At 52.1% G+C, this 24,886-nt stretch overlaps 11 protein-coding genes across 11 annotated transcripts; 2 read left to right on the forward strand and 9 right to left on the reverse strand.

Moving 5' to 3' along the window:
- Positions 1–63: 63 nt before the first annotated feature.
- MAA_05767 (fatty acid elongase) lies at positions 64–1,503 on the reverse strand (the record flags this gene model as incomplete). Its single annotated transcript, XM_007823765.1, has 1 exon — positions 64–1,503. One exon carries the CDS (start codon positions 1,501–1,503, stop codon positions 64–66), a length of 1,440 nt encoding a protein of 479 aa, XP_007821956.1.
- A 2,528-nt stretch (positions 1,504–4,031) lies between these two features.
- On the reverse strand, positions 4,032–5,796 carry MAA_05766 (serine carboxypeptidase; the record flags this gene model as incomplete). Its single annotated transcript, XM_007823764.1, has 2 exons — positions 4,032–5,194; positions 5,295–5,796. The coding sequence occupies 2 exons, from the start codon at positions 5,794–5,796 to the stop codon at positions 4,032–4,034; spliced, it is 1,665 nt and encodes a 554-aa protein (XP_007821955.1).
- Positions 5,797–6,542: 746 nt separating this feature from the next.
- Positions 6,543–6,893, reverse strand: MAA_05765 (uncharacterized protein; the record flags this gene model as incomplete). Its single annotated transcript, XM_007823763.1, has 1 exon — positions 6,543–6,893. One exon carries the CDS (start codon positions 6,891–6,893, stop codon positions 6,543–6,545), a length of 351 nt encoding a protein of 116 aa, XP_007821954.1.
- Positions 6,894–8,508: 1,615 nt separating this feature from the next.
- MAA_05764 (ThiJ/PfpI) lies at positions 8,509–9,173 on the reverse strand (the record flags this gene model as incomplete). Its single annotated transcript, XM_007823762.1, has 2 exons — positions 8,509–8,682; positions 8,790–9,173. The coding sequence occupies 2 exons, from the start codon at positions 9,171–9,173 to the stop codon at positions 8,509–8,511; spliced, it is 558 nt and encodes a 185-aa protein (XP_007821953.1).
- A 1,593-nt stretch (positions 9,174–10,766) lies between these two features.
- MAA_05763 (tryptophanyl-tRNA synthetase) lies at positions 10,767–12,585 on the reverse strand (the record flags this gene model as incomplete). Its single annotated transcript, XM_007823761.1, has 7 exons — positions 10,767–11,090; positions 11,144–11,197; positions 11,260–11,371; positions 11,431–11,968; positions 12,019–12,068; positions 12,130–12,215; positions 12,274–12,585. The coding sequence occupies 7 exons, from the start codon at positions 12,583–12,585 to the stop codon at positions 10,767–10,769; spliced, it is 1,476 nt and encodes a 491-aa protein (XP_007821952.1).
- Positions 12,586–13,596: 1,011 nt separating this feature from the next.
- On the forward strand, positions 13,597–14,538 carry MAA_05762 (Ribosome maturation protein SBDS; the record flags this gene model as incomplete). Its single annotated transcript, XM_007823760.1, has 1 exon — positions 13,597–14,538. One exon carries the CDS (start codon positions 13,597–13,599, stop codon positions 14,536–14,538), a length of 942 nt encoding a protein of 313 aa, XP_007821951.1.
- Positions 14,539–15,065: 527 nt separating this feature from the next.
- Positions 15,066–15,805, reverse strand: MAA_05761 (ribosomal protein S18, S13 family; the record flags this gene model as incomplete). The annotated part of the gene is made up of 3 exons (XM_007823759.1): positions 15,066–15,366; positions 15,475–15,605; positions 15,767–15,805. 3 exons carry the CDS (start codon positions 15,803–15,805, stop codon positions 15,066–15,068), a joined length of 471 nt encoding a protein of 156 aa, XP_007821950.1.
- Positions 15,806–17,390: 1,585 nt separating this feature from the next.
- MAA_10814 (uncharacterized protein) lies at positions 17,391–17,765 on the reverse strand (the record flags this gene model as incomplete). The annotated part of the gene is made up of 2 exons (XM_011412733.1): positions 17,391–17,422; positions 17,486–17,765. The coding sequence occupies 2 exons, from the start codon at positions 17,763–17,765 to the stop codon at positions 17,391–17,393; spliced, it is 312 nt and encodes a 103-aa protein (XP_011411035.1).
- A 1,333-nt stretch (positions 17,766–19,098) lies between these two features.
- On the reverse strand, positions 19,099–19,539 carry MAA_05760 (uncharacterized protein; the record flags this gene model as incomplete). Its single annotated transcript, XM_007823758.1, has 1 exon — positions 19,099–19,539. One exon carries the CDS (start codon positions 19,537–19,539, stop codon positions 19,099–19,101), a length of 441 nt encoding a protein of 146 aa, XP_007821949.1.
- Positions 19,540–22,059: 2,520 nt separating this feature from the next.
- MAA_05759 (sucrose transporter) lies at positions 22,060–23,991 on the forward strand (the record flags this gene model as incomplete). The annotated part of the gene is made up of 1 exon (XM_007823757.1): positions 22,060–23,991. The coding sequence occupies one exon, from the start codon at positions 22,060–22,062 to the stop codon at positions 23,989–23,991; it is 1,932 nt and encodes a 643-aa protein (XP_007821948.1).
- A 348-nt stretch (positions 23,992–24,339) lies between these two features.
- Positions 24,340–24,729, reverse strand: MAA_05758 (uncharacterized protein; the record flags this gene model as incomplete). The annotated part of the gene is made up of 1 exon (XM_007823756.1): positions 24,340–24,729. The coding sequence occupies one exon, from the start codon at positions 24,727–24,729 to the stop codon at positions 24,340–24,342; it is 390 nt and encodes a 129-aa protein (XP_007821947.1).
- Between the last annotated feature and the right edge of the window lie 157 nt (positions 24,730–24,886).

Genomic DNA, 24,886 nt, shown 5'->3' on the forward strand with positions numbered 1-24,886 from the left:
GTATCGCCTCGATCCTTCAGTCTTTTATTTTAGAGACAACGATGGCATCTCCGTCAACGCTGTTTACGCCTTTCTTCTAGCACGGCCGTTGGTCTTGGCCGATGCTGGCTCGTCCGCCTCCTCGATAGCCTCAATGTGACCATTGGCATGGCCGTTAACCATGTTTTCACCTCCGTAAACTTCCCTCTCGATGCCACGGGCAGCATCCCAGCCGGCCTTCTCGGCCAGGGTCACGTTGCTGAGGCGGCGGTTGGTCTTGCCAGGAATCTTGTTGTTTGCAGTGCTGCGCTTGACGTAGCTAGCAATGAAGAAGCTCACAAAGAGGTAGGTCAAAGGGGCGAGGTACAAAACATTCAGCCAGATGGCAAAGGTCTCGTTGGCGGTAGAAATACAGGGCTGCGCCACATAAGAAGTCTCGGTTATGAGAGCAGATTCCTTGGCGACACCGGAGGCAACAGAGTCCAATGCAGCAGAGCCAAAGATGAACTTCTTGAGAGAGTCGAAGCCCCCGCTGGCAGTGGGCATGGCGGCATCAGCGGGTGCGGCTGGCAGGTCAATAGCCTCGGTAGCGATCTTGGTGACGGTAATGGGAGCGACGTAAGTGACGAAAGAGTGGAGGATGGCATACGACGCACCCACGACGAACTGGGTGATTTGCATAGTGGTTAGAGTTCGCTTGACAACCAAGGGAACCCTGATTGAGAAAGCTGTCAGGGTATAGTAGGTGTACATCAGGGCATGGATGAACGAGTTGACCAGAACAAATACCCAGATGGGAGCAGACATGTAACGCATACCAGCCCACATGCAAAGCATGGCACCGGCGTGATGGTAGGTCTGCAGGGTAGAGCTGAATTTGCCCTTGGCGAGGATAATGAAGGTGTCCAAAACTTCGTAAAACTTGCTCAGGTAGAAAATCCAGCCATAGTAGTTGAGTCCTTCGTTCCAAATACGTCCCATCTGAGTGCTGCTGGGCTGGCCACCGTCCAAGCTGCCGATGAGAGTATTGGGGTCCGCGCTGTCCCAGTGAGACGAGGTGTCGTTGAAATACAAGGAGCTTCCCAAGCCACGAGGACCATGAAGGCGGCAGAGGCTGTCAGCAGTGGCAGCAACACCGCCAGGCCCGAATGGGCTCACGATGCTGCGTCGCATGCCACTCAACATGCCCCAAAAGGTCCATGCCGAGTAGACAGCGAGCAGCACATTGTGAAAGACGACAAAGGCGAAGAAGGGCTTGGTTTTGCTCATGGCCCAAGGCTTCTTGTTGCGGGAGGCATTGAACTTGTTCAGAGCCTTGGCGGTCACTGCGTACAGCGCGGCAATGGTCAATGGGACCTTGGGGTCAAGAGCTGCCTGGTAGATGTTGTCGGGGATGTTGAAGGGTCGCATGATAGAGACGGCCACAGACGCCGGTGAGAGAGGTGTGGGTTCATTGGTAGGGGGGAAGTTGAAGAGGCTGGCATCAGGCATTGCCGCCATCAAATGTACTTGCGCCGCGGACATGTTGAACTGTATCCGTCGTGTGCAATGGTCGTCTCTTGTCTGTTGAAAAGGGTGATGGATATCGTTACAGTTGATTGGGGGGAGGGACAATGTTCGCGTGCTCGTTGCTCGCTCGATGTCGACGGCATGCGTAAACGAAGGAAAAGTCACCCCTCAGCTCAAAACAGATGCCAGCAAGAATAAGGTCTCTTGATAAGGGAGAAATCGAGAACGGGCAGTCTAGGTCAAAGAGAAAAGAGAGACGAGTGAAGAGGAGGACTTTTTTTTTCCTTTTCAAGGGCAGTCTAATAAGTTGGGATGCAAGTCGTCGCGGCCATGGCCACCCTGGGGCTGCATGGGTGGAGCGGCAAGACAAGGGGGTGTGCATCTATTTGCTCCCACACCCGAGCCTGCCCGTCAGCCTCGTGTGGTTTTGGGGCGAGGAAGGAGCAGCGAACCCGTTGAAGTGGACGCAGGCAACCCAGCGGGTGTGTCTCTACAAGACTCCGATCTTGCAGCACTCATGACTGAACACCAAAATGGCTGTTGTTGGGATGCGCAAAGCCCCACGGCACCCCAGCTCCTCCGGTTCTGTCTTCCTCGGCAACTAGTAGAAGCAAAGCGTGGGAGAGATCAAGCACATGCAGAGGATGCTTGATAACGACATGAGCGACATGTCCCGAAGCTCAAGTGCTGCCTTTCGGATCCATCTGGTTGGTAGACTGTTGGACACACTTGGCAGACCATAGATGCCCGCCATTGCTGGTATCAGACTTCTATCTGCCCCTATCTTTGCTTCAGTTGCGCGTTGTCCAAAGTAGCAGGCATGGCGGGGAAAAAAGGTATCGCATATGCTCCGTACAACCGAGAGTGCTCAACCTGACGGCGTGATGGCTGACGTTGAGGTGAGGAATTCAACGCGAGGTACGGAGTACAGAATAGCTCTGTGTCTTGCTCGAGCAAGCGCACATGTCTTGAACAGACATGTCGCAAGCTCAGACTTGGCGATCCAGCCGGCTATTCGGTCTGTAATTTTGTAAATCTTTGGCCATGGCCATCAAACAGCATCAGATTTCTTTACACACGGCAGCATTAGCCTTTGGCCAGGGGCGTGTAAGTTGGCCACAATGCATGCGACCCAGATATGCGCTTGGAGTGCTCCGTACCCAGACATGAACCCGGACGCATGGCCCCTCATCGCACCTACAGATAGATACCTCACGGGAGATATAACACGCATACACGCTCCTATGGAAAAACTATCGCGCTACAGGTTCCACTCTATATCTGGTCCCCGCTATGCCGGGCGGCGGGGCCAAGGCGTCAAAGCTGGTGCTGGATGTCTTTTTTTTTTTTTTGTTTTTTTGTTGGGGATGAAGATGGCCAAGCTCTGGAACACCAATTCACCTGGAACACACGACCGCCCAGCTCAAGAAACCATGATTGACTCTTGCCAGGCGAGAACTTGCACGTGATTATAACCGGTACATTCCCCCCAGTGTACCGTCGGGCTATGGATTATATGCCACAGTAGTATGTATTGTGCGTATACATACGTCAAAGTACGGAATACATGAGCACTTGCAGCTTTATGCATTACTACAGAGGTTCTTTCCCCGCCAAAGCAAGTATTCCCTCCTCAAGTCGGCCAACATTCTTCTCTACAATATCAAGCCATCAACGACTGCTCTCTCTTACATAATTAACCCAAAACAACACGAATTCACCCATATATATACCTAGGTGAATACATGTAAAGCGTCACCAAGTCAAAATATGATACAGCAACCAATACATACATACCTTATGTACTTAGATATACTACATAAAATAAACAAGTGTCCCGACTCCCGACTATCCCGCCCCACCCTCATAAAGTTGAGGCACGCAGAATCTCCTACCGGGTAGGAAAAGGAAGCACCCGCCCGGTCCAATTGCGCCCATCTACGCCGCCGTGCGGTGTGAGTGGGACAGAGACCCCTCCTCTTCGCCCTCAACAATTTCGGCCCCAAGCCCTGGTTCCAAAAGTCGGGAATCCAACAGCCCAGGTACCCACCCCCCGGGTAGTCTTGCCTACTTTCCGCCACTGTCCTTCTAGAAACCATCTTCGATTTGGGGGAACAGAGCTTCCCCAATCGCATAGAATACGCCTTTGGGCAGTAATACTAATACTAATACTACATACCTACTTAGAGGTAGTTGTCCATGTTGCGTCAAGTGTCTGTGTTGTTGGACCTGTCTAGTTCTGCCTGATACGCGCTTGGCACTCATTATTACGGACGTTTGGTTGCCCATCTGCCACCAATTTGTGCGCAGCTGCGAGTTCTTACTCGCCATTCACCGGATCAGACAGACGCGACTTCTTCATGCAATTGATTAATCTTACTTGTATTCGAGCTAGGGTTCAGTTACTATTTGAGTCCAGAAGCACGCTGTAATCTGGCACAGCCAAATACACACAACTTCTATAAGTACCGTCTTCTATGCCTGTATGCCCGTACGCCAAGTTCATCACCGGGCCATTCTGTTCCTGCAGATATGTAGTCCACTTAGGCGTCCAAGCGACCGGCCAACCAGCGGTTGAGGAAGTCAAGCGATGCCTCGGGCTGGTCAAAGGGTGTCATATGGCCGGCCTTGTAAATCTGAAGGAATGACAAGTTGCCGTGCGACTTGAGCTTGCCGTACTCCTGGGCCCCATTGCCGGAGCTAACCTTGACACCCTTGCTCTTGGCCTCGGAGAAACCCTTGTGGCCAGACCATTCGAGCTTGTTGGTCCAAGCCTGGTTTCCAAGCCAGTTGCAGATGAAGTCGGCATCACCAGCGTAGATCAGGACGGGAATCTCATCCAGAATCTTAGGAACAAGTCTGAAGTACGGCTTCATCCAGTCACCCTGCAGAAGGAAGTTGCGGTTAATGTCAAAATTGCAGCTGTCGTAGCTGTCAACCTCAGCACCAAGAGCCTCCATAACATCGGCCTTGTTCAGCCAGTCAGAGATGTACCCGAGCTCATCATAGCACAAGTTGCCGCCCTTGCAGTCACGGCGAACATCATAAGGATTGCGGCCAGTGCGTTGGTAAGGTCCAATCATGGCATTATTGCAGTAGATGCTGGCGGGAACGCAAGTCCAGGCGCTCTCGGAGTCGTAGCAAGACTTGATCAAGGACTGGCAGCGAGGGAGGGCGTTGTCGAGGCTGAGGCACTGACTCTCATCGAGAACAGCAGGGTAGCCGCCTTCGCCACATGCCATAGGGCGATAGTACTCATACTGAGTGTACCCGTCGGTCAAGCCATTTCCAATCAAGACGCTCTTGAGGTTGATATTGCGGTCCTTGTGTGATAGGATTTCAGAGGTAAAGACGGGGATGTAGTGTCCGGCATAAGACTCCCCAGCAATGTGGAAGTCCTGCTTAGCGTACTCTGGGAATTGGTGGAAGAAAAGAGTGAGGAGGGCGTAGATATCTTTGCCGGCAGCGACAGTGTTGCTGACCGTGCCACTACCATATGAGTAGCCCACATTGACAGGCTGGTCAAGGAAAATGACGGAGGCGTTGGCATTCCACGAGTATGGGTTATGGACGACCTCGACCTTTTTGTTGATGGAAGCAGGGCCGAGCTCCATGAAAAGACCTGTAAGCGACGAGCAGCCCGGGCCACCGTTGAGCCAGAGGACCACAGGGTCGGTTGCTGGGTCATTGCGTGACTCAAAGAACCCTGCGTGCTTTGGTCAACATCCAGTTCATCACCATTTCGACAAGCCATTGTCAATCATTATCGAGGGTGGGGAGTTTCGGGGAATGCTGGCCATGCTTACAGTAAAACAAGTGCTTGTCCTGTTCGTTGTCATCGAGGTACCCGCTATACTGCTTTACCTTGTCGACGCCGAGCTTGGCAGGATCAACCTTTTTGGCGCGAAGACTGAAGTTATCAAGCTTGCCTCCGACCTTGCGGTGAGACTCGCCCTTTTCGTTCTTGACCCAGATATTCTGAACATCGGCGCCATGTACGACGTGATCCCACTTGCTGTCGGGGATGCGTGAGTGCTTCTTGGGCTTGGCATTGATGACGTGCTGCTTGAAGGCATCGACGGCCTCGGGGGCGAGCATGGACACTTCTTGCCATAGGGCCTTGGCCTCGGAGGTAGCCTCGCCGAATGCCTCCCTCAGGGGCTTGGTCCAGACATCGAAATCGACGTTGCCAAGCTTGTTGAAGTCGAAGCCGAGGGTTGATTTGGGGTTGCTGAGAACCTTTTGGTCCCGGAGGCCGACGGCGGACGACGCGGCGCCCAGCACTAGGGCAGAGGTAGACAGCCGCATGATGGACTATCGACTACTTTTGGCGTATGATGCAGATGGATATAGGGCTGATAATAATGATGGTAGTATGTGAATGGAGGAATGGAGGGCTGGATGGGAGAGAAGAGGAGAGGGAGACAGACGATGCGGAGACGCAAAGGGCGAATGCTAGCTAGTAGCGGATGACGAGGCCGCCGCAAACGACCACACGTACGGAGTAACATGTCACTGGTAGCTAAGCTACTTGGGGTCTTGAAGCAAGCTGGGGGGAGCCTCAGACGCGGAGCTCTCTGTGCCTAGCAACGAGCGTTCGAAGCATTCGGACCCACATGAAGGGAGCCATGGGGATTCATAGGACAGATGGGTAGCAAGGTGGGGCAGCAAGCCGATCATGCACCCCAGGCTGCAAGGTCTTGTACAAGCGGGCAGCGGGAAAGAAGGATCGCGTACCCGCGACACCCTAAACCTCCGTGTCAAATGAGCAGAAGTGCCGGCCGAGGGATCATTTATATCACTTTGGTTTCCATGTTTAACAGGAGACGTGGGGGCACATTGCAGTGCAGGTACCTGGTGTATTGAAGTCTAAGGAATGAATCTAAGGCAGCAACGAAAACTTGAAAAGAAAAAATCCAAAAAAATCCCACCGACAAAAAAAGCAAATCCACACTCTCTAATCGTCACCAACTCCCGTTGCTCCCACGTCTATCGGAAAGCGACTAGTGCCAAATCCCACATCGAAAGGGGCGAAAGTAAAAAAGTCCAGTCAATTAGGACGATGCGGCGCACTGCTGGCCAGTCGCCTGGTTGACGCAGACTTGAGTGAGAACCGTCTCGCCGCCCGACTGGTAGTAGCCCTGGCCGCAGGAGCCGCCGACGTTGCAGAAGATGCTGTCGCCGCACTTGGGCCCGTCCTGGGGGAACTGGGGATCGGGCTTGTTGTTGCACGTCCCGGTCTTGACGCAAACGTTGGAGCTGGTGCCGGAAAAGGCGAAGTCGCTGGGGCCGCAGATGTAGCCGGGGAGGCAGTCGGCGCTGGTGTTGCACTGGGGGGTGGCGGCGCTGGCAGCAAGAGCCATGGTGACGGCGGCGAGAGCAGACTTGAAGACGAGGCCGACCATTTTGACGGTGTTTGGTTGTGGTGGTTGTGGTGGTGGTTGTGGTTGTTGTTTATGTGTATGGATGGTGGTGGTGGATATAATTTGGGGAGAGCTGAGGGTAGACGAGGCAGAAGAGTGCTTGATTGTTTGTTTTGTTTGTTTGATTGCTTTGCTGAGGAGTGTCAGGATATTTTTTCAACGAGGAACTGCATCTTTATTTATACCCCGTCTCGAAGCGCAAACGAAACATGACAACCGCCGTATCAAACAGCGCGTGAATAGTAGCATTGAGGCGACCTTGGAGCATTGAGGCTGTCCATGTTTGGCTGTCACCACTGCCGTCATCCGCCCTGCGGCTTCTCCGAGCTCGTCAACGGCTGAGTCCATGCCGCTTCATTGCTGGGGTGGCTTTGCCCGGGAGAGCAGACACCGATGGCTTCATTCTTCCATTTGCTGCGGTGGAACTCGTGGCTTGCCGTGACAGCATCTCCGCGCACCTTTAGGAAACACCACAACGGGGACCATTCTATATTAAGATTTCTCAAGGGTGTTGGCACAATGCTGGGCTGTGCACTTGATAGCTCATTGCCATATTCGGCCTTCATGCGTGTCGTGGACTTTTTGACTCAACGTAGCCAGCGGGCTAACATGGATTGGCCTATGGACAATCATTGTTTGCAAAAGAACAGATAGTTGCAAAGATGCAGAATAGAGAGTCCTTTCTCCCTGAACCGCATCTAGTAGAGATGCAGCACATCCCGCAAAGATCATCAGGGGAAGATGCCATAGCTACACCACCATTCAACACTCGGCACATCGTCGTCCACCAAGGCTTCCGCACCATCGGTTCCGCCGGCACGCGGGATATTCTGCACCGAGGCCTGTCAGATTGTCCTTCTAGAAAAACAGAGAGGGCAGAGGGCATGCCATTGTTCCAGTAGCAGATAGGGCAGGCCTTAGCAGCCCAGCCGGGTTTCGCTCCTCCAAGCCATCTCAAATGGCCATCCTCTTCTAGCCACCACGTCATGGGGACGATTGTAGCTTCACCCAGTCACACGCGACCGTTTGGCAGGTCCCGGAGAAGGGTGCTGGCGGCACGACCGATGGCTGTGAAGCCGTGGCACTAAACTCGGTACAAGAACACATGGCTTGCCGTGGCTCGAGTTGCATCCACACATAACGACGTCTGGTTGAATGCATCAGCCGACTGCCGGACCCAAGGACGATTGCCTTGACCACATCATGGTGCTGGGTGGTGGCTATGTTTATCACGAGAAAACACGGCATGCTCACGTATGTATATTCGGTCCGTTTTGCAACTGTCGAATTGCGGGAGATGAACATGTACGATTCGGACATCGGGGCAACTTGTAAACATTGTCAACACGCCTGACATTGATGTTGAGCCGTTGATACCAGAGCGCGGCACCAGAATTCCTCCGTCAATTCAAAGGAATCTATGTTGCATCGAAGTTCTGAAAAATTATCCACATGTTCCTACTCTTTAACACGAGCTCCAGAGAGCCCAGCAACTCTGCCAGACGCTTCATCGCCCTCGCCTGGTCGTGGTGCCGAGAGTTCCCCTCCCCTTCCCAATACACTTTGACGACACCCTGTCTTATCGGTTGAATACACATCATTTATTGTCCCGACAGTCGCCACTGGGAGGGATATTGTGCCACTTGGCAAAAGGGTCATCGCAAGGATCCTTGGCCCTCACATACTCCACGGCACCCTGAATCGTGTGCGAAGTATTCTTGTTGTACACTGTATCCATAAACTCAAAGATGAGATCAAACCCAGACGTCACCTACACACACAAAACAAACAGTCAGCATGTTGCAACTGTTGGTCCGAGCCTCCTCCAGAAGGCCTAAGGACGAAAGGCCACAAAAATAAGGAAGCCACCAAACTTACACCTGACGAAGTCCAAATGTTACCATCCACGGTCCATCTTGCCGGCGACACCCACTTCACATTTGGGCCCATCTTGACAATCTCATTCCAGGCCGCCTTGTTCGTCGTGGCCCTCTTTCCATCCAGGACACCAGCTCTGGCTGCAACGCCCGCGCCGGTGCAAGTGGTGAGGAGGTACTTGACCTTGGGGTATGTCTTGCGCACAAAGTCGACAACGGGCTCGGACGAGTTTCCGCGTCTCATGCCCAGCCCACCGGGGACAAGCAGGATTTCAATGTCGTCGGGCGGGTTGTCAAACGTATGCGTCGGGTTGAACGAGGCCGTGAAGTTGGAGCCGGCCTTGTTCAACTCCGGCAGAGGCGGCCGCATCCACACGGGCGCCATGGTATCAGCGAGGAAATACAGATTTAGCTGCTGCGAAAGGGACAAGATGTACAGAACGTCTATGGGCCCGAAAACGTCGATGACATCGAGGCCGTCGTACAGAGCGACTGCCCAATTTTTTGGTGGCTCTACCTCGTCAAGGAGGGGGCATGTCAGCTTTTTTCTTTCCTTTGGTGAGTATGACGGCAGCTCGTCAAGAGGATGGGCCTCGTAGAAGAGTGTGTAACTTGGTATTCAGCTTGCCTCACCTGTGACATTGCACGCCGTCCTGCGCATCACCTTTGCAGAGGCGGCCACAGCAAAAGCAGCCAGCCAGACAATCAGCTTAAACTCCATCGTGGTAAATGAACTCAAGAGCGACGATAGGCGGGGACATCATCTCCATGTCTTCTTCTTTTGCAAGAGTAGCACCGGCAAAGGTTTATACTAATATCATCTTTGCTTCCGCGCACGGCCCCAACCTGCCCACTCGGCATGTCATATCGTGACGCTCGGGGCCAATGTGCTGGTTGATGATCTTGGCATCCCGAGGTTGAAAAGACTTGAATGATGTGATGCAGGGATCGATACAGCTTCTCGGCCCCCAAGCTCTGTGCTATGTTCAAATTCGACGCATGAAGCTTATAATTTGAAGGCAAATAGGGCCTGTTTTCAGCCAACATCTCTGTCTACCCTTGTTAGTGACATCTCAAGCTAGCAAGGGCCGCATAAATGCCTCATGCGACAACCGAGAATGACATACCATTGGCGGAATTAGATGGTTCAAGATGCTTGTCATCTATGCGAACTATTGGGAATAGAAAGTTCCCAGCCAAAGGGGCTTCAATACCGCTAACTGACCAATTTCGGCCAGCAGGTTGTAGAACTTCCTGGCTGCAATAGCTGGTATAAATAGCAAGCATCTTACAACTCTTCGAGCCCCCTTTTGATCGCAATACATACGTACTGGTAGTACCCAGTCTTTTCGAATAATATCTATCCCCTCTCTTCTCCTGCTGTTCCAAGTAGCCACACAGTGGCAAACTTGGCATAGTACTTGGAAATTGCCGGCTCGTATTATTATTTCTGCCCGATGAGCCGCGCTTGGTGGATCTCGGATATTAATTAGGCAAAGGCGATAAGGGCGAGCCAACCAGCTGGTAATAGTCCTCTGAAACACGATATTTCCTTTACGGAACCCTGTATGTGGCCCTCGTCTACCAAAGACGACCCGAAAGTTCCGAACATGATGCGTTACTAAGTTTGTAGTTGCCGGGTACCAAGTTCAACCAAATATCAATGGGTCTTGACTGGATTTGACATGTACAGTACAATATATGTATCATGCACCACGGCATCAGAAACTCGGTGCTGGTCCTTCGGCAAAACTAGTTTGTAAAAGTGGAAAGGGCCAGGATTTGCGTCGAGCGTTTATGAGTACATATGTACGTTGACCCGTGCGGACGGGGTGTTCGTGCTGATAATAGCCGGCTGCTACGCAATGTGACGACGTGTCTTTCGAATGTCCACACGACGAGAGAGTGTAGCACTCCCCCCGTACGGGGTCAAACAACATATCAACTCTATTTGTCTATGATAAAATGAGTTTCTGCCCTATGCTTCACTTCCTCCCTCTGCGGCGGCTTCCTTCTCCTTTGCTTTTTGGGCCTTCTTGGCGGCAATTTGCTGCTCCTTGAGAAGCTTCTTCATTGCGTTCTTACTTAGCTCACCAGTGCCAGCTGCGTCGCCGGTAGGGGTAGCACCGTCGGTCTTGGTGACTGGCACGACAAGGTCTGCTCGAGGAACCCGTGGGTTGCCTTTCCACTCCAGGGGACGGACCGACATGAATTCGTCAACCACGGCATCGCTAACTTTTGATCGTCGTTCTTGGAAAGTGCCGACGTATTTTTGGAGGTGTTCGATGCAAATCGCTTTAAGCTGCAGGGAGGGTGAGTAATGCAGTCAGGTAGACTTTGGCGAGCGCAACGTACCTCGCCTGTGAGCAATTTGCCGCTGTTGTATTCGTCCTTGATCCTCTTGAGCTCCTGTTTCATCCGTTAGCATGTCATAACAAGATTCAATAGCTACTGGACGAAATTGGTCATACATCATCATCCTCTAGGAAGAATGTGAGATATTGATACGCAACATCCACATCAGCATTGCCGCCCTTTTCGCGGTGCTCCTCCAGGGTCTCCCGACCGCCAGAGAAAGCATATCTAAACGAGTTAGCATACCGATTCGATGACTTGACTAAAAATTTTGGGCCACGTCTTACTTGTTGATCTTGTTCTTGATCTGCTTAGCAGTGTCGCTTAGGAAAATAGCAGAGTTGTCATCACTGGCCGACATTTTTGACCCAGGCCCTTGCAAAGCATCCAAGAATCGCATATGGATCAGAGCTGGCTTGGCAAACTTGAGGCCCTGGGCACAGTCTCTGGTCAACCGGAAGTAAGGGTCCTGGTCGATGGCACACGGGATCAAACAAGGAATGGAGCTGGTCTTCTTCTCGTCGTGACCAAAGATGTGAGGGAATGAAGATGCGAACGACGTGGCGCCTTGGATACTGGCAAAGTGAATCTTGCCGATATTTGAGCTGCCATCGAAACCGAAAATTGCCTTGGCGGTGTTGTATGTGACTCTCTTGGCGAATCGAACAATGTTCTTGTAGAATGCGCCTCCCACGTAGGCAAAGTCGGAGAAGATGAATGTCTTCTTGGGATCAAAGCCGGCAGCAATGATGTCCATAGCATTGGTCCTGCTGTATCCCATGACCTCTTCCACGGTCCGTTTCTCGGAGAAGAGATACTTTTCATCTAGTTGCTGTTAGTGATATATCTCACACATCCATTCTCCGAGGACTTACCATCTGTCAACATGACAATTAGAGGCACATCGAGAGTCTCCTGCAGCCACCTAATTGCACGAGGTTGTCAGCTGCGCAGGTTCCGTCTTGCCCCGTCTTGAATACACGTACTTTACAAAGTCGAATACCTGAGTGTGTCCAATGTGCATGCTGTCACTGCTAGGTCCACGACCAGTATATAAAAAGAAAGGCTCATTCTAGTAACAAGTCAGTGATGATACAAAGCGTGGTACAATGCCAATTGACGAAGCATACCTTCTCATAGCGGTCCAGAATCATGTGCAAGTCACGATGACTGAAGAAAATACCACGGCGCATAAACCTGTGAGGCTTCTGGCCGGTGACCTTTTCCCAGCGCTGAAGCAGTGCATCATCGATCTTGCTGGTGCCAAACTCATCAATGAGCTTGGTATAGTCAATGGCCTTGACCTTTCCGTCGTCACCAACCTCGCCCGATACTGACCAGGGGTTAATGTCCTGCTTGGAGGGCTTGGTGTCTTCCGGAGAGGCAACGTCGTCGACGGGGACGTGGCCAACGTGGTCAACCGTTGCGGGAGCGGAGGCCATGGTTAGGGAAATGCTTGAGCTGTGCAAAATATTCAGATACTATTCCAGTGCCTTGTTCTGGAAGGGGAGTCAGATGCATGTGGCAATGGTCTCTGTAATTACATGCGTACCTAGATAAATGTGACTCAACATGAACAGTCAAATGGGCGCCTCTACAGTCACTCGAGTGTCCAGGATGCAAGCAAGGCGGGGCAGTTGGGAAGGATTTCACTTGGTGGCATGGCATGGCGGGGTTGAAAAAAAAACCAGATGGGAAAAAGAGAAAGATCGAGTGAGAAAGTCTGAGTCGCACCCTCGCTGTTCCTGGGCGATGTCACCAGCCCGCTGGCGTGTGGGCAAATCAGCGCGAAAAAACCGCCAAATCGCGAGGAAAGTGAACGAAGAGGCATAAAATAGCCATATCATAGCCATATTCACAAAACTTTATACGGGTTAAACTTCTAGTAAAAAGTACTCTCTAGTGACGTGCGTTCTATAATTGATACTACGGTTCGTAGCTACATCACTGGCACCAGTCGACTAGGCCACATGCAACAACTACCACCACAGAATGGTGGAAGTGAGTCATGCTGACGGCACATCTTGAGCGACTATTCTCACTAGTAGCTTAATCTATAAGCATTTTTTTTTTATAAAAATAAATAATAAATTTGCCGTTTCAGGCGCTTTGCAGTTTGCAGATTTTACCTGTTGGCTTTTTCTGCGCTTTCCTAAGTACGTAAGTACTTAAGTATAAGTAGTTAGCCAATGTCCCGCCGCAGCCCAACCCACGCTAGGAGGTACAAGTTGACCCAGACCAGTCGCTATATATTGTACACCAGGCTGCCCCGCCATCGACATCATCTTGATGAATGTGTAGTACTTTTTTTTTTTTTACCAACCTTGCTGGCCGGGCTCTCGCGCTTCCCACCGTCCTATTTGCTTTGGATTACAGCAGGCGGCATTCTTCATTTTCCTTCCGTTCCAACCTCTACGAATCCCCAAGCAAGCCAGCAACAAGCATCGCCCGCCATGTCTCGCCAAATCAACCAGCCCTCCAACCAAATCAAGCTCACAAACGTCTCGCTCGTGCGCCTGAAAAAGGGCAAGAAGCGCTTCGAAATCGCCTGCTACAAGAACAAGGTGATGGAGTGGCGCTCCGGCATTGAAACCGACCTCGACAACGTCCTCCAAATCCCCAACGTGTTCCTCAACGTGTCCAAGGGCCAGACCGCTCCCAAGGAAGATCTCGAAAAGGCCTTTGGCAAGGGCAAATCCACCGACGACATCGTCTTGGAAATTCTGAAAAAGGGCGAGTTACAAGTCGGCGAGAAGGAAAGAGCCGCACAGCTGGAGCGTGTGCACAACGAAGTCATTGGCATAGTGGCTAGCAAACTGGTCGATCCGAGGACAAAGAGGGTATACACGTCTGGCATGATTGAAAAGGCCCTGGACATGTTGAGCTCCCAGGCACACAACGCGGATAAAGACAAGAGCGCTACGGCGAGTGGCGCAGCGACCCCGACCACGACCACGGCCGCCAGCGACGATGGCGAGGCGAAGCCCAGAACGAAGGAGCACATCTGGACCGGCGTGGTGACCACAAAGAGTGCCAAGAGTCAGGCCTTGGAGGCGATGAAGGCCCTCATTGCCTATCAGCCTATTCCTGTGGCAAGAGCACGTATGAGGCTGAGGATATCGTGTCCGACGAGTGTGCTGAAGCAGGCCGTCAAAGCCGCCAAGGCTGCTGCCAAGGAGGAAGACGGCGAGCAGAAGGCGCCGGGGACGGTCAAGGACAAGATCTTGGGATATGTAGAGCAGGTGGAGAATCAGGACGTTATGGGCTCCGAGTGGGAGGTCGTCGGCTTTGTTGAACCGGGAGCCTTCAAAGCCTTGTCGGATTTCATTGGGAATGAAACCAGGGGACAAGGGAGGGTGGAGGTGTTGGATATGGCTGTCACGCATGAAGATTAAACGGCAGTCTAAATCTAATAGATAAATTACGAATGATACCCATGCTACTCCCCCTTGAGTAAATCTCTGCCATCCTCACGGGCTCCGATACTGCATGAACAAGATGCTTGATGACTATCGCTGACGGCATAGCCTTTGTCTGTCGATTGGCAAGGGCCTAGAGGGACGGGAGAAATTAGTTGCCAGTAACAAGAGGACCCAAGTCATCTCCAGATCGACGCCTTGCAATTTCATCACCTGTGCTTTTTCAGCTCAGCCAAGTCCCCCAGTAAAAATAAACCTAAACCCATCATCACTCATCATCGTGGCATGGGACACATTTGGGGAAGCTCTTCAAGGCAAAAGCACGGATTTTGTTTTGAATACTTTTGATTCATGAACCTCTGATCTAGAGTACAGCTATAAACCAAGCTGCATTGCCCGAAAGCAAACCTCTGCGTCCAGATATGCGCACAAAGATGGAATAAACCCAGTCCGTCACGCCTTTCCACACCCATCCCAATGCAGTGATCGTCACAGCGTATAATTTAACCACCCTTCTTCTTGGAGACACCGACAGTTCGGCCACGGCGACCAGTGGTCTTGGTGTGCTGGCCACGGACACGGAGACCCCAGTAGTGGCGAAGACCACGGTGAGCGCGGATCTTCTTCAAGCGCTCCAAATCATCACGCAGCTTGGAGTCGACGCCGTTGGCCAAAATCTGCGAGTCCTTGCCGTCGACAATGTCGCGCTGTCTGTTGAGGAACCAGGTGGGGATCTTGTACTGGGTAGGGTTCTGGATAATGGTGACGATTCGCTCAAGCTCTTCGGAGGTAAGTTCACCGGCACTATTGAAAGCACAATAATTAGCACTCTTGCTCTACCTCTAGTACTTCTTTTTTTCTTTCCTCCCCCCCTTTTTTCTCTCGTGACGAATGGAGGAGTCTAAATCGTACCGCTTGTTCAGGTCGACATCGGCCTTCTTGCAAACCAAGTTGGAGTATCGGCGACCGACACCCTTGATCTTGGTCAAGGCGTACATGACCTTCTGCTTGCCGTCAACATTGGTGTTCAGAAGACGCAAGATCTGTTTGCCCAAGTGTTAGCTTCTGATGTCACCGAGATGAACACAAAGTTAATTCGTTGGCGATGTGTTGAAAGATTTCGAGGCCGCCGCCGAAACGGCCGCTAGAGTCTGTGAAATCGTCGAGCAATCGCCAATCAAGGTAGAGGAAGTGCGTTACTTACGAACTGAAAGTTCGTCTTCTCTCCCGAAACGAGCGACATGATGGGCAACTGTACCGGTCGTTGCCGTGTGCTCGATGATGGACAATGGATTCGGGTTGAAGGGAAGAGAGGCGGAGATTTGGTCTGCGCTCGCTTAACGAGGTGGAATTTTCGACCCTGTGGGGGCACAAGTAGGGCAAGCGGCGATGCACACACTAATATTACCGTCACGGAAATGCGCACGTGACGAAGACCTGTTCATTGATGAGGCGTGGGCTTATTGTCTTTCGGGTAAACTTGTTTTTCCGGGAATTCCGGGAAAGAGGTTTTCAGCCAAAATCTTCAGACAGGACATGTCTATCAACTTGGAACTTCAGAATGAGGGGTGTTTGCCAACCATGTATGGTTCGACGCGACAAACAGGCAAAATCGGGGTATGATCCTTCGCCCCCATGTTGGATCTTAATTCACAGATGTTTTTGATGTTGTCGAGGCTGTTGCGATTGCGAGCAGCCTTAGGTACAGACAGCTCTCTCTACGGTAGGTGTTGATTCTCGTAGCTTGTTTCTGTTCCTCGTCTTTTGCCAATGCTCGGTCAATCCATCTAGAGGACAGATCTTGAGCCGGATACCCTCAGCTCGCTGTGTGTGTATAAGACAAGAAAAACCATTTACAACGTTTTTTGAGTACGAAACCTTCAGTGACTTCACCAAATGGAGGTTATCGTAATTTATCAGTTGTTACATTTTTCGTCTATCCATTACACCATCTCAGCCTCCATGCACTAAAGTACTGTTCATTACTTGTAGAAATTTATCCTCGCACTCCCATAGGTAAGGCAAATTCGTGTAGCACAATCTCAGCAATTGATTGCCTTCCTGAACTCCCGAATCAGGCAATACTTCGTCTGCGCTGTTGCGTGCATCGCCAATTACATTGGTTATCCCGTCATGGGTTCAACGTATTTGTCAAGTCCTACGACCAGTTAGCGCTCGCAACCAACCGTACGCTCATGTACGCACTTCTCGTGGTTGTGTAAGCTGACTTGTCAGCAAATCCCAAAGGCACACACGATCCATTTCAACGCCGTGGGAGTTACTTTTCGGCTGGACATTGAATACATGTACATCTTGGAGGCCCCGCACGAGCAGAAGCTCATCCAGGCCCAAGATGTCTGACATCCTTATGTTTCGATAGGCAAGAGGAAAATGTGTTCGCATTAAGCTGGCACGTTCGTTCAGATGCACCAGCGTCGACTTGGAAATATTGAGTGTCAGAGACTCTAGCTTAAGCAACTGGGGGAGCAATTTGAAAGTATTTGCTGATTCTGGGCCGCACCAGTGGACCGCTATGTGGCGAACATGATCCGTGAAGTGCGAATTATGATTAATATGTGCAAGAAGCTCACAAGCGCAGCGAAATCGAAACCTTTTCTTACGAAAGAAGATGCGGTAGAACTCCTCACCTAGAGCCGCACCTAACAGCGTCGGCAGCGCTTTCATCTGAGAGGTTTGAAAGACATTGTCCCTGTCGAACCTGGGGCATCTGCAAGGTGACGGTTTCCCAGCCGGCACTACTACTGGCGTTCGGAATGTATTGTCGATTATGAGATCCAGCGTTCTTGCACGAATTTCTATTGGCATTTTCATGAAGGGAAAGCCTTCGGTAGAGCTTTGCCTGTCTGCGATTGCATGTAAGACGAGTGCCCAAGACTTGGCGCAAGTCAGGGCAGTTTCTCACCTGCAATCTCCAGAATCTCTGTGCACATCTCGATAATGTCAACGCAAGTCTTGACCTCTGAGGGGTCCTTTTTAAGAATGTTGGCACATTTCGTGATGGTATTTGCAACCGCGGCCCTTCGCCGAGGACTCAGGCGCACTAGCCTTCCGAGCTCTTCGACGTCGAGACTTCCGACATGGTAACTGTCGAGGCCCTCGAGAAGGGTCTGGATATTTTTGGACAGCTGGTAGCGACTCGGGATGGCCTTTGTCTTCAAGACGAAGAAGGATTTGGAGGACATGATGGCCGGCTGGCTTTGATTGGCGTCCCATCAGTCAAACGACGCAAAAAGGAAACGTTGAAAGTAGAAGGTTCATCTCAGCTGCAGATGGAACCAGGCGTCCTCCAGACATTGTTTTGAATCCTGTGGAGACATTCGTTGGCAGCTGGCTTCAAATACGGTAGGTGCAGTGAGCCGTGAATGTGACAGCCGTGACAGGTGGCAGGCTCGGATCGAAGTCACTTGAGGAACATCTTGAACAGTGACGCATCGCTGCTCCTTCCGTTTGCGTGGTGAGTGTTGGCTGCTTTACGGTATGCCGGACCAAGAATCACAAGACATGCCCGAGGGTATAATTGCAAAACCACCCAACAAATATTGCCTTGACGTGTCAGTCTTTCACGAGATACAAAAGACTAAAAGAAAACATCATTCATCATCAATGACGAGAGGATATTCACCGGCAACGCTCACAACTATGAGAGGGTCCAGAGAGGCTTGGATATAAAGTGTAATCAAAAACGGTGTATTATCGTCTATGCCAATAAGAATTTCTTACTGGCCAATATAAGCTATAGCCAAGTCGCCAGACACCTTTGCTCACATTAAAAAGATGCATGCCGACATGTACGCGAGAAGATATGGTGCATGTGTCGGTAGATAAAACAAAGAACGCCGGCAGAGTCATCCATCCATGACCGCCGAATAACCGAATATGCCAAATGCTTGATGTGTGCCAACGCTGAATGCCCCAAAGTAGCCCGTGGTCCCGTGTAATTCATGCCCGTTCGTATAATACATGCAAGCACTTTTGTGTATTCTTCGCCGTGGTAGTGCCAACCATGGCGTAGTCGTATTGTAGTAACCACAGAAAAAGTGGTTAGATCGTGGGAGTGGTTGCCGTGGCAGCCTTCTATTGCAATACCGTGTATTCCTCTAATTCCTCTAGACAATATTTTTCCATATTAAAAAGAGTGAGGGTGAGAGAGTGTGTGAAAGAGGCAGAGAGGGAAGTCAAGGTGGAGAGAAAAAGAGTGTGTGGCAGGGGGGAGACTCTGCAACGTTCCGTGTTCTCTCGCTGGTGTCTGAGTGAGAGATTTGAGAGATGGACGGACTTGGGCTACGTTGCCTCCCAACTCCAAATGGTCTGCGGCGGTTATTGCAGGATGCCGGTCGTTTGGGGAACAGTGCCACCCCTCGTGTGCCTCTTTGGCGGCGGTCGTACCACCAGCGCAAGGCAACTCTAATGTTCTGCCCCTTGGAGTGGTGTCTGGTCTATGTTTATCGCCGTCGGCGCCAGGCGGTAGTGAGGCTTCCGCTGTAGAGATGCAATGCAGCGCGCCTATTCGCCTCTTCAGTCTCGGACCGAGTCGGGGTTCGGCGAGCCCGTCAGCGAGTGGCTGATCTCTGCCCTGTCGATCTCGAGGCTGGGTGCCCGGGTGCAACACGGGCTCACACCAATGAAACTGGCACTCTCAATCTGGCTCGGGTCTGAGGCTCCAAAGGTCATGCTGAAATGGCTGAGCATTTCCTGATGCTTCAGGTTTTGCAGCGTGAGAGGTCGTTGGCTGGGGTGGATCTTCTTGTTCTTCTTGTTCCTCTTGGATTCCTCGTGTGACTCGTCTTTTGAGCGGCGGCTAAATGCAAAGGTTCTGGCGAGTTTGCTGCTGGTTGACTTGTGTAGCGAAGACGTCTCGCTGGTGGTGGCAGTGGTTGTGTTGCTGTTTGTCGGCGAGATGGTGTCTGAGCTGTCGGACTTGCGCAAGGCACGACGAAATCGGTCTCGGATAGCCATTGTAGCAATCTTTGGCAGAGCAGACGAGGGATTGACGAACTTGATTGCAATGCATATATGCACCAATATACCGCAGTTGAGGAAGGCTCAACGGAACGACGAGATCGAAGGGGGGTGCAGATCTAGGACAATTATAAAGGGAATCGGGAATCTGAGGAAGCCTGGGAAAGTCTGCAATGCAAGCCTCTGGGGCGGCGCCCGCAGGAACCCTCTGGGCTTCGTCTTCGCGTGCATGGCGTCGACATGGTAGCATGGTACTCCGTAGTTGGTGGCGACTCTTTTCGGCCCATTGTCGTCTCTGGCGCCGATGCTTGCGTGGTTGAGTCTGGTGCGAGGCGTGAGTGGGAGGTGGGCCGGCTGCGTGTGGGGCCTTGGGGCTCTGGGGGCTCTGGAGTGCGGAGACGGGACTGATTCGGGGGGCTCGACGCGGTGTTTTCAAACTGCTGGGGTTTGGTTGGGAGGTGCTTGGTGCTGGTGGCAGGCGTCGGCATGCAGCACTCCATGTCTTCACTGCACATGCATGTCCTTGGCCGACGTCAAAAAGTCACTCACTTGGCCCACGCGGTGCCGGTGTGGCTGGTGGAACAGGAAAAGAACATTGATGGAACCACGAGCGACAGGCCGTTTGCGGTGGAGCCCGACGACAAAAGCCGTCAAGTTCCCGTGGCTCCCATAGGCCAAAGGCACGTTGCCTGGGGCCCTTCAGTGGGCTGCAGTGGGCTGCAGTGGGCTTCTGTGGGAACTTTGGCACCGCCACCGGCGGCCCCAGGTCTAGACTACGGGGCCTCAAATGTCCCTGTCTGGTCTGGTTCCATGTCAGCTCTGAATCTCGACTAGGCCGGGCAGCCCGGGGCACCCGCGCTTGCCTGGACCGGACTTTTACACCGAGCCAGGCGGCCCTTTTGCTCGAGGACTGGCGAGCCGACGCCAAGAGAGCGGGAAAAACTCTGCGTGCTGCACTCATGTCATGGCTGTTCGCGGTTCGCGTTGCCATTGCCGTCGCTCACGACCTCTGTCCACAGTGGCTTCGACGGGCGTGCCGCCATACGGCTTCTCGTGCCGATCCAAGCTTGAAGCGCGGCATAACTCGGGATGAGGGAAATGGTCCCGTCGGTGCTCGCCGTTCAATGTCTGTCCCGAGTCAAGTCGGACCAGACACCTGTTGATCTGCTACCACCACCACCACCATCACCAAAGCTTGGGTAGAAAACAACGTCCAGTCAGGCAGCAGGCAATCCGTCTGTCCATACTCCGTATAAACGCCGCAGTGATGGGGCAGAAGGCAGTAGCAGCTTGGGGCGAGTGCTAGGGCCGGACCAGGTCTGCCAGGATTACGGAGCACTTGGCGTTGGGTGTGTCCTGTTGTTCTCCCGCTTGCGTGGACGTCTGGATGCGGTGTCGACGTCATTGGGTCCATTCCGCGACACTTGACATTTGAATCCTCGGGGCCAGTTCGGAGGGCCACATCAATTGATACTAGTCAATACTAGATTAGGCACTCAAAACAGTACATACGAACCACCTGCCTGCTGATTGGCCTACAATTGTTAGCCTCCACAACATGGACTGGTCCCATATTCTTGTACAAGAGCGGTCGGCCGTCACGTCAAACACAACTCCAGAGATACAGTCCAGTAATCGCTCACTGCCCCATGACAGACATCTAGATGTTAGGCGGTACTCATAATTGCATTGTTTAATTTTGAGGTTCCCGGGAGCTTTTGTTAGTGTGGAATGGGTTAGGCTATATATGCAGGTTGCACCGTACATGACGCATGTCGGAGCCTGACTTTTCAATGTTTGGCTTTTTTGAATAGAGCATTCCAGACAAGCTTCCGATGATGCCGCGTCTTCACCCACGGCAATCCTTATCTCTCGTAGGCATACAGCGCCCGACGACGGAAAATTGACCATCACACATGGTTCAATTTGCCAAACAAGGACGAAGATCCGCAAGCCGGCACAATTGCACACGGAAAATACATAGGGTTAGGGTAGGCCCGGCTCAAAAGGCCTATGATTGGTCGACCAGATGGTCTGATACCCCAGGCAAGGGCAGCCGTATAGGGTAGGGAGGCGTCTTCCTTGACACAATGGCGGCCCAACATGGAAGGGCTACAGGTCAACGGTACTGTGAACACCAGCTCATTCAAAGCCACGGCCAGGTCCCTCTACATGCGCGCAGCCGCGTTGGCATCGGCCCCCAATGAAAGGCAACGACGTCGTGACCTCATTCTGAGGGAGCATTGGTCACAGCACCGAGTCGCGTGGCACTTTTACTCGTCACAATAGACCGTTGCACGAAAATCAGCCGAGCGCACTGTCTGCTATTTCCATGGCCTCACCTACTGCACCATAATGATCCTGTACCACTTGACGCTCTTTTGCGCAAGACAGGCCTTGCTGTAACCCGGGGAAGCTACGTCAAGCTACACGGGCTTCTCCATCAAACCTCGGGCGAGTTATCAAGCTGGCGGCCGCACGCGTAGATTGCCTCTCTGCCTTCGTCAAATTTCCATCATGGCGAGTCTACGGGAAGAGGACGCCCGGGATACGACAGCTGTCCCCGAGCCTGTCAAATCACCATCTACTTCAGGACAACCGGATACCGGTGACATCGAACCTGGCCTGACAGCACCATCACTCGCCACTCGCTTGAACCACGCGGTTAATGAGAACTCTCCTCTCCTCAGCAGCAATGAGTCGGATCCAGATGATGCAGCAAGACCAACTCCTGCCCCACAGCATGTTGACGAGACGCAGGAAACCAAGGGGTTATGGTACATGATCATGCTGACAATCAGCATGGGCGGTTTGCAGCTCGCATGGGCGGTTGAGCTGTCGAATGGATCACCGTATCTACTATCTCTCGGCCTGAGCAAGTCACTCATGGCACTGGTATGGATTGCTGGGCCGTTGACGGGCACTCTCGTTGTGCCGTATGTCGGAATGATCAGCGACAACTGCCGCATGCGATGGGGCAAACGTCGGCCATTCATGGTGGGTGGCACTATTGCTACTGTTGCTGGGCTAATGTTCCTCGCCTGGACGCGAGAGATTGTTGGAGGTATACTAGGCATCTTTGGCGCGGACCCCAAGTCGGAAGGTGTGAAAGTTGTCACCATCATCGCCGCTGTGATTGGTGTATATGTGCTTGATATTGCTATCAATACTGTCCAAGCCGCTATTCGCGCTTTCTTTGTGGACTGTGCGCCTGCTCATCAGCAAGAGGAAGCAAATGCCATGGCGAGTCGGGCTACTGGCATTGGAAACATCATAGGGTTTATTGCGGGATATGTGAATCTTCCCGCATACCTGTGGTTTCTTGGAGACAACCAGTTCAAGATTCTTTGCGCCGTGGCCAGTATTGGACTAGCAATCACAATCGCACTCAGTACGACCAGTATTCGTGAAAGGGATCCTCGAAAAGACGGTTCCCCTATCAAGAAGACGCCAAACATTATCGCATTCTTCTTCAACATCCTCAAGTCGATTAAGCGACTGCCGCCGCAAACTAAACGAGTATGCGAAGTCCAGTTCTTTGCTTGGGTTGGGTTTTTCCCGCTCCTGTTTTATACCTCTTCGTACATTGGAGAGATTTATGTCCAGCCATACCTTGAGGAGAACCCCAACATGACGCTCGAGGAGCTGGAGGCTTTGTACGAACAAGCCACCCGCATCGGGACATTTGCGTTACTGGTCAACGCTATTGTGAGCCTACTCACAAACATATTTCTACCTTTCTTCATTGCGCCGACGTTCGACGGTCACCCGGTGTCCGTCAACAAGCACACGGGTCAACCTGTTGCGACCAAGACAACTGGACTGCCGCGACGATCATACCTCGACTATTTGAGAATTCCAGGATTCACCCTTAAACGGGCCTGGCTCGGATCGCTCGTCTTATTCGCAGTCTCCATGTTCTGCACCGTACTTGTCCGGTCGGTTGCAGGAGCCACGGTTCTAATAGGTTTGGCTGGCATCACTTGGGCCATGGCTCTGTGGGCTCCATGGGCGATCATCAGCGGCGAAATCAGTCGGCGAGACGCCATTGCTCGGGTGCAGAGGCTTCAAAATATGGCACCGCCTCAGAGCAATGACCCCGATGCACCGTCATCCAACGGAAACTCGCAAAACATGGATGCTGAATTGGCCAACGAAGAAGAAGAAGTGGACCAAGCCGGTGTGATCCTGGGCATTCACAACATGGCCATTGCAGTTCCCCAAGTCGTCGCCACTGTGGGATCGAGTATAGTGTTCAAGTTTCTACAGAAGCCGCGGGGTACACCTGGTGATCACAGTTTTGCCATTGTCATGGCACTTGGGGGTATATTTGTCCTGGGGTCTTGCATCTTTGCTGTTAGAATTAAAGACGACGTGGATACGACGGAGGAGGCTGTTCACGACGAGGCCCGAGGTGCTTTACTCGCTGACGAGGACGCGGGGAACTAGCCCGCAATAGAGGATGCTCTCAAGGCATATATGCATCAGGGGAAGGTGATGTATGATCCAGGCGTATGAGATGATGCAATTTTTCCTGGGCTGGTCAGATTTGTATGTCCACGTGCCATCTTCTTGGATAAACAATCTGCATTGAATTTGATCTTTTTTAATAATACTCATTGTCAGCAGACAAGATTCACAATTTCCGGCTAGTCAAGTCCCTTTTGTAAAAGTTATTCGCAAGCCCAAATTTCCTCTATCAGCACTCGAACAGCAAGCCCCTTTCCCCAGAAACCCAGTTTCCAAATACCAACGGAAGAAGGCCAAGCAGCAGGACAACGATTTTTACCCGTCACATTAATCGTGTCCACAGTTTCCCTCACAGCATTTCGGCGCCACAGTCTTTGGTTTACCATCACAAGTCCCGAGATACACCCTCGTCTCGCCAGGAATGATGCCGAGCGAAAGATCGTATGCCGATACACCACCCCACACGTAGCACCACATTGCCTCATGTTCATCGCAGTAGGTGTGCTGGCAGTCTGGCCTGCAACGCGAGGAGACGTCACCCCGGACCTCGGACTCGGTTGGCAGAGGCCCCGGGACGCGAGTAGCCTGCAATCTAGATGCCGTGATAGGGTGTCGGCGACGAGTGACTGTGGGCGTTGGGCGAGGAACTTTGTCCTTGGGGAGGGAGCCCGCGGCGCAAAGGAGGGCAAAGAGGATGATGGGCTTGTGGGAAACCATTTTAACCATGTCAGATATGTATATATATACTATGACAGCGTATGGTTTGAGGAGCAGCGAGGCAAGGTAGGAGGAAAACTGGAGGGTGTATGTCGTGCCGCCCAAGGATCGGATTTGAGAATTCAAGAGGAAGGCACGGGAGTATATGACATTTTCC

Source organism: Metarhizium robertsii (genome assembly GCF_000187425.2).
Source record: "Metarhizium robertsii ARSEF 23 chromosome Unknown MAA_Scf_2, whole genome shotgun sequence".
Taxonomy (NCBI): Eukaryota; Fungi; Ascomycota; class Sordariomycetes; order Hypocreales; family Clavicipitaceae; genus Metarhizium; species Metarhizium robertsii.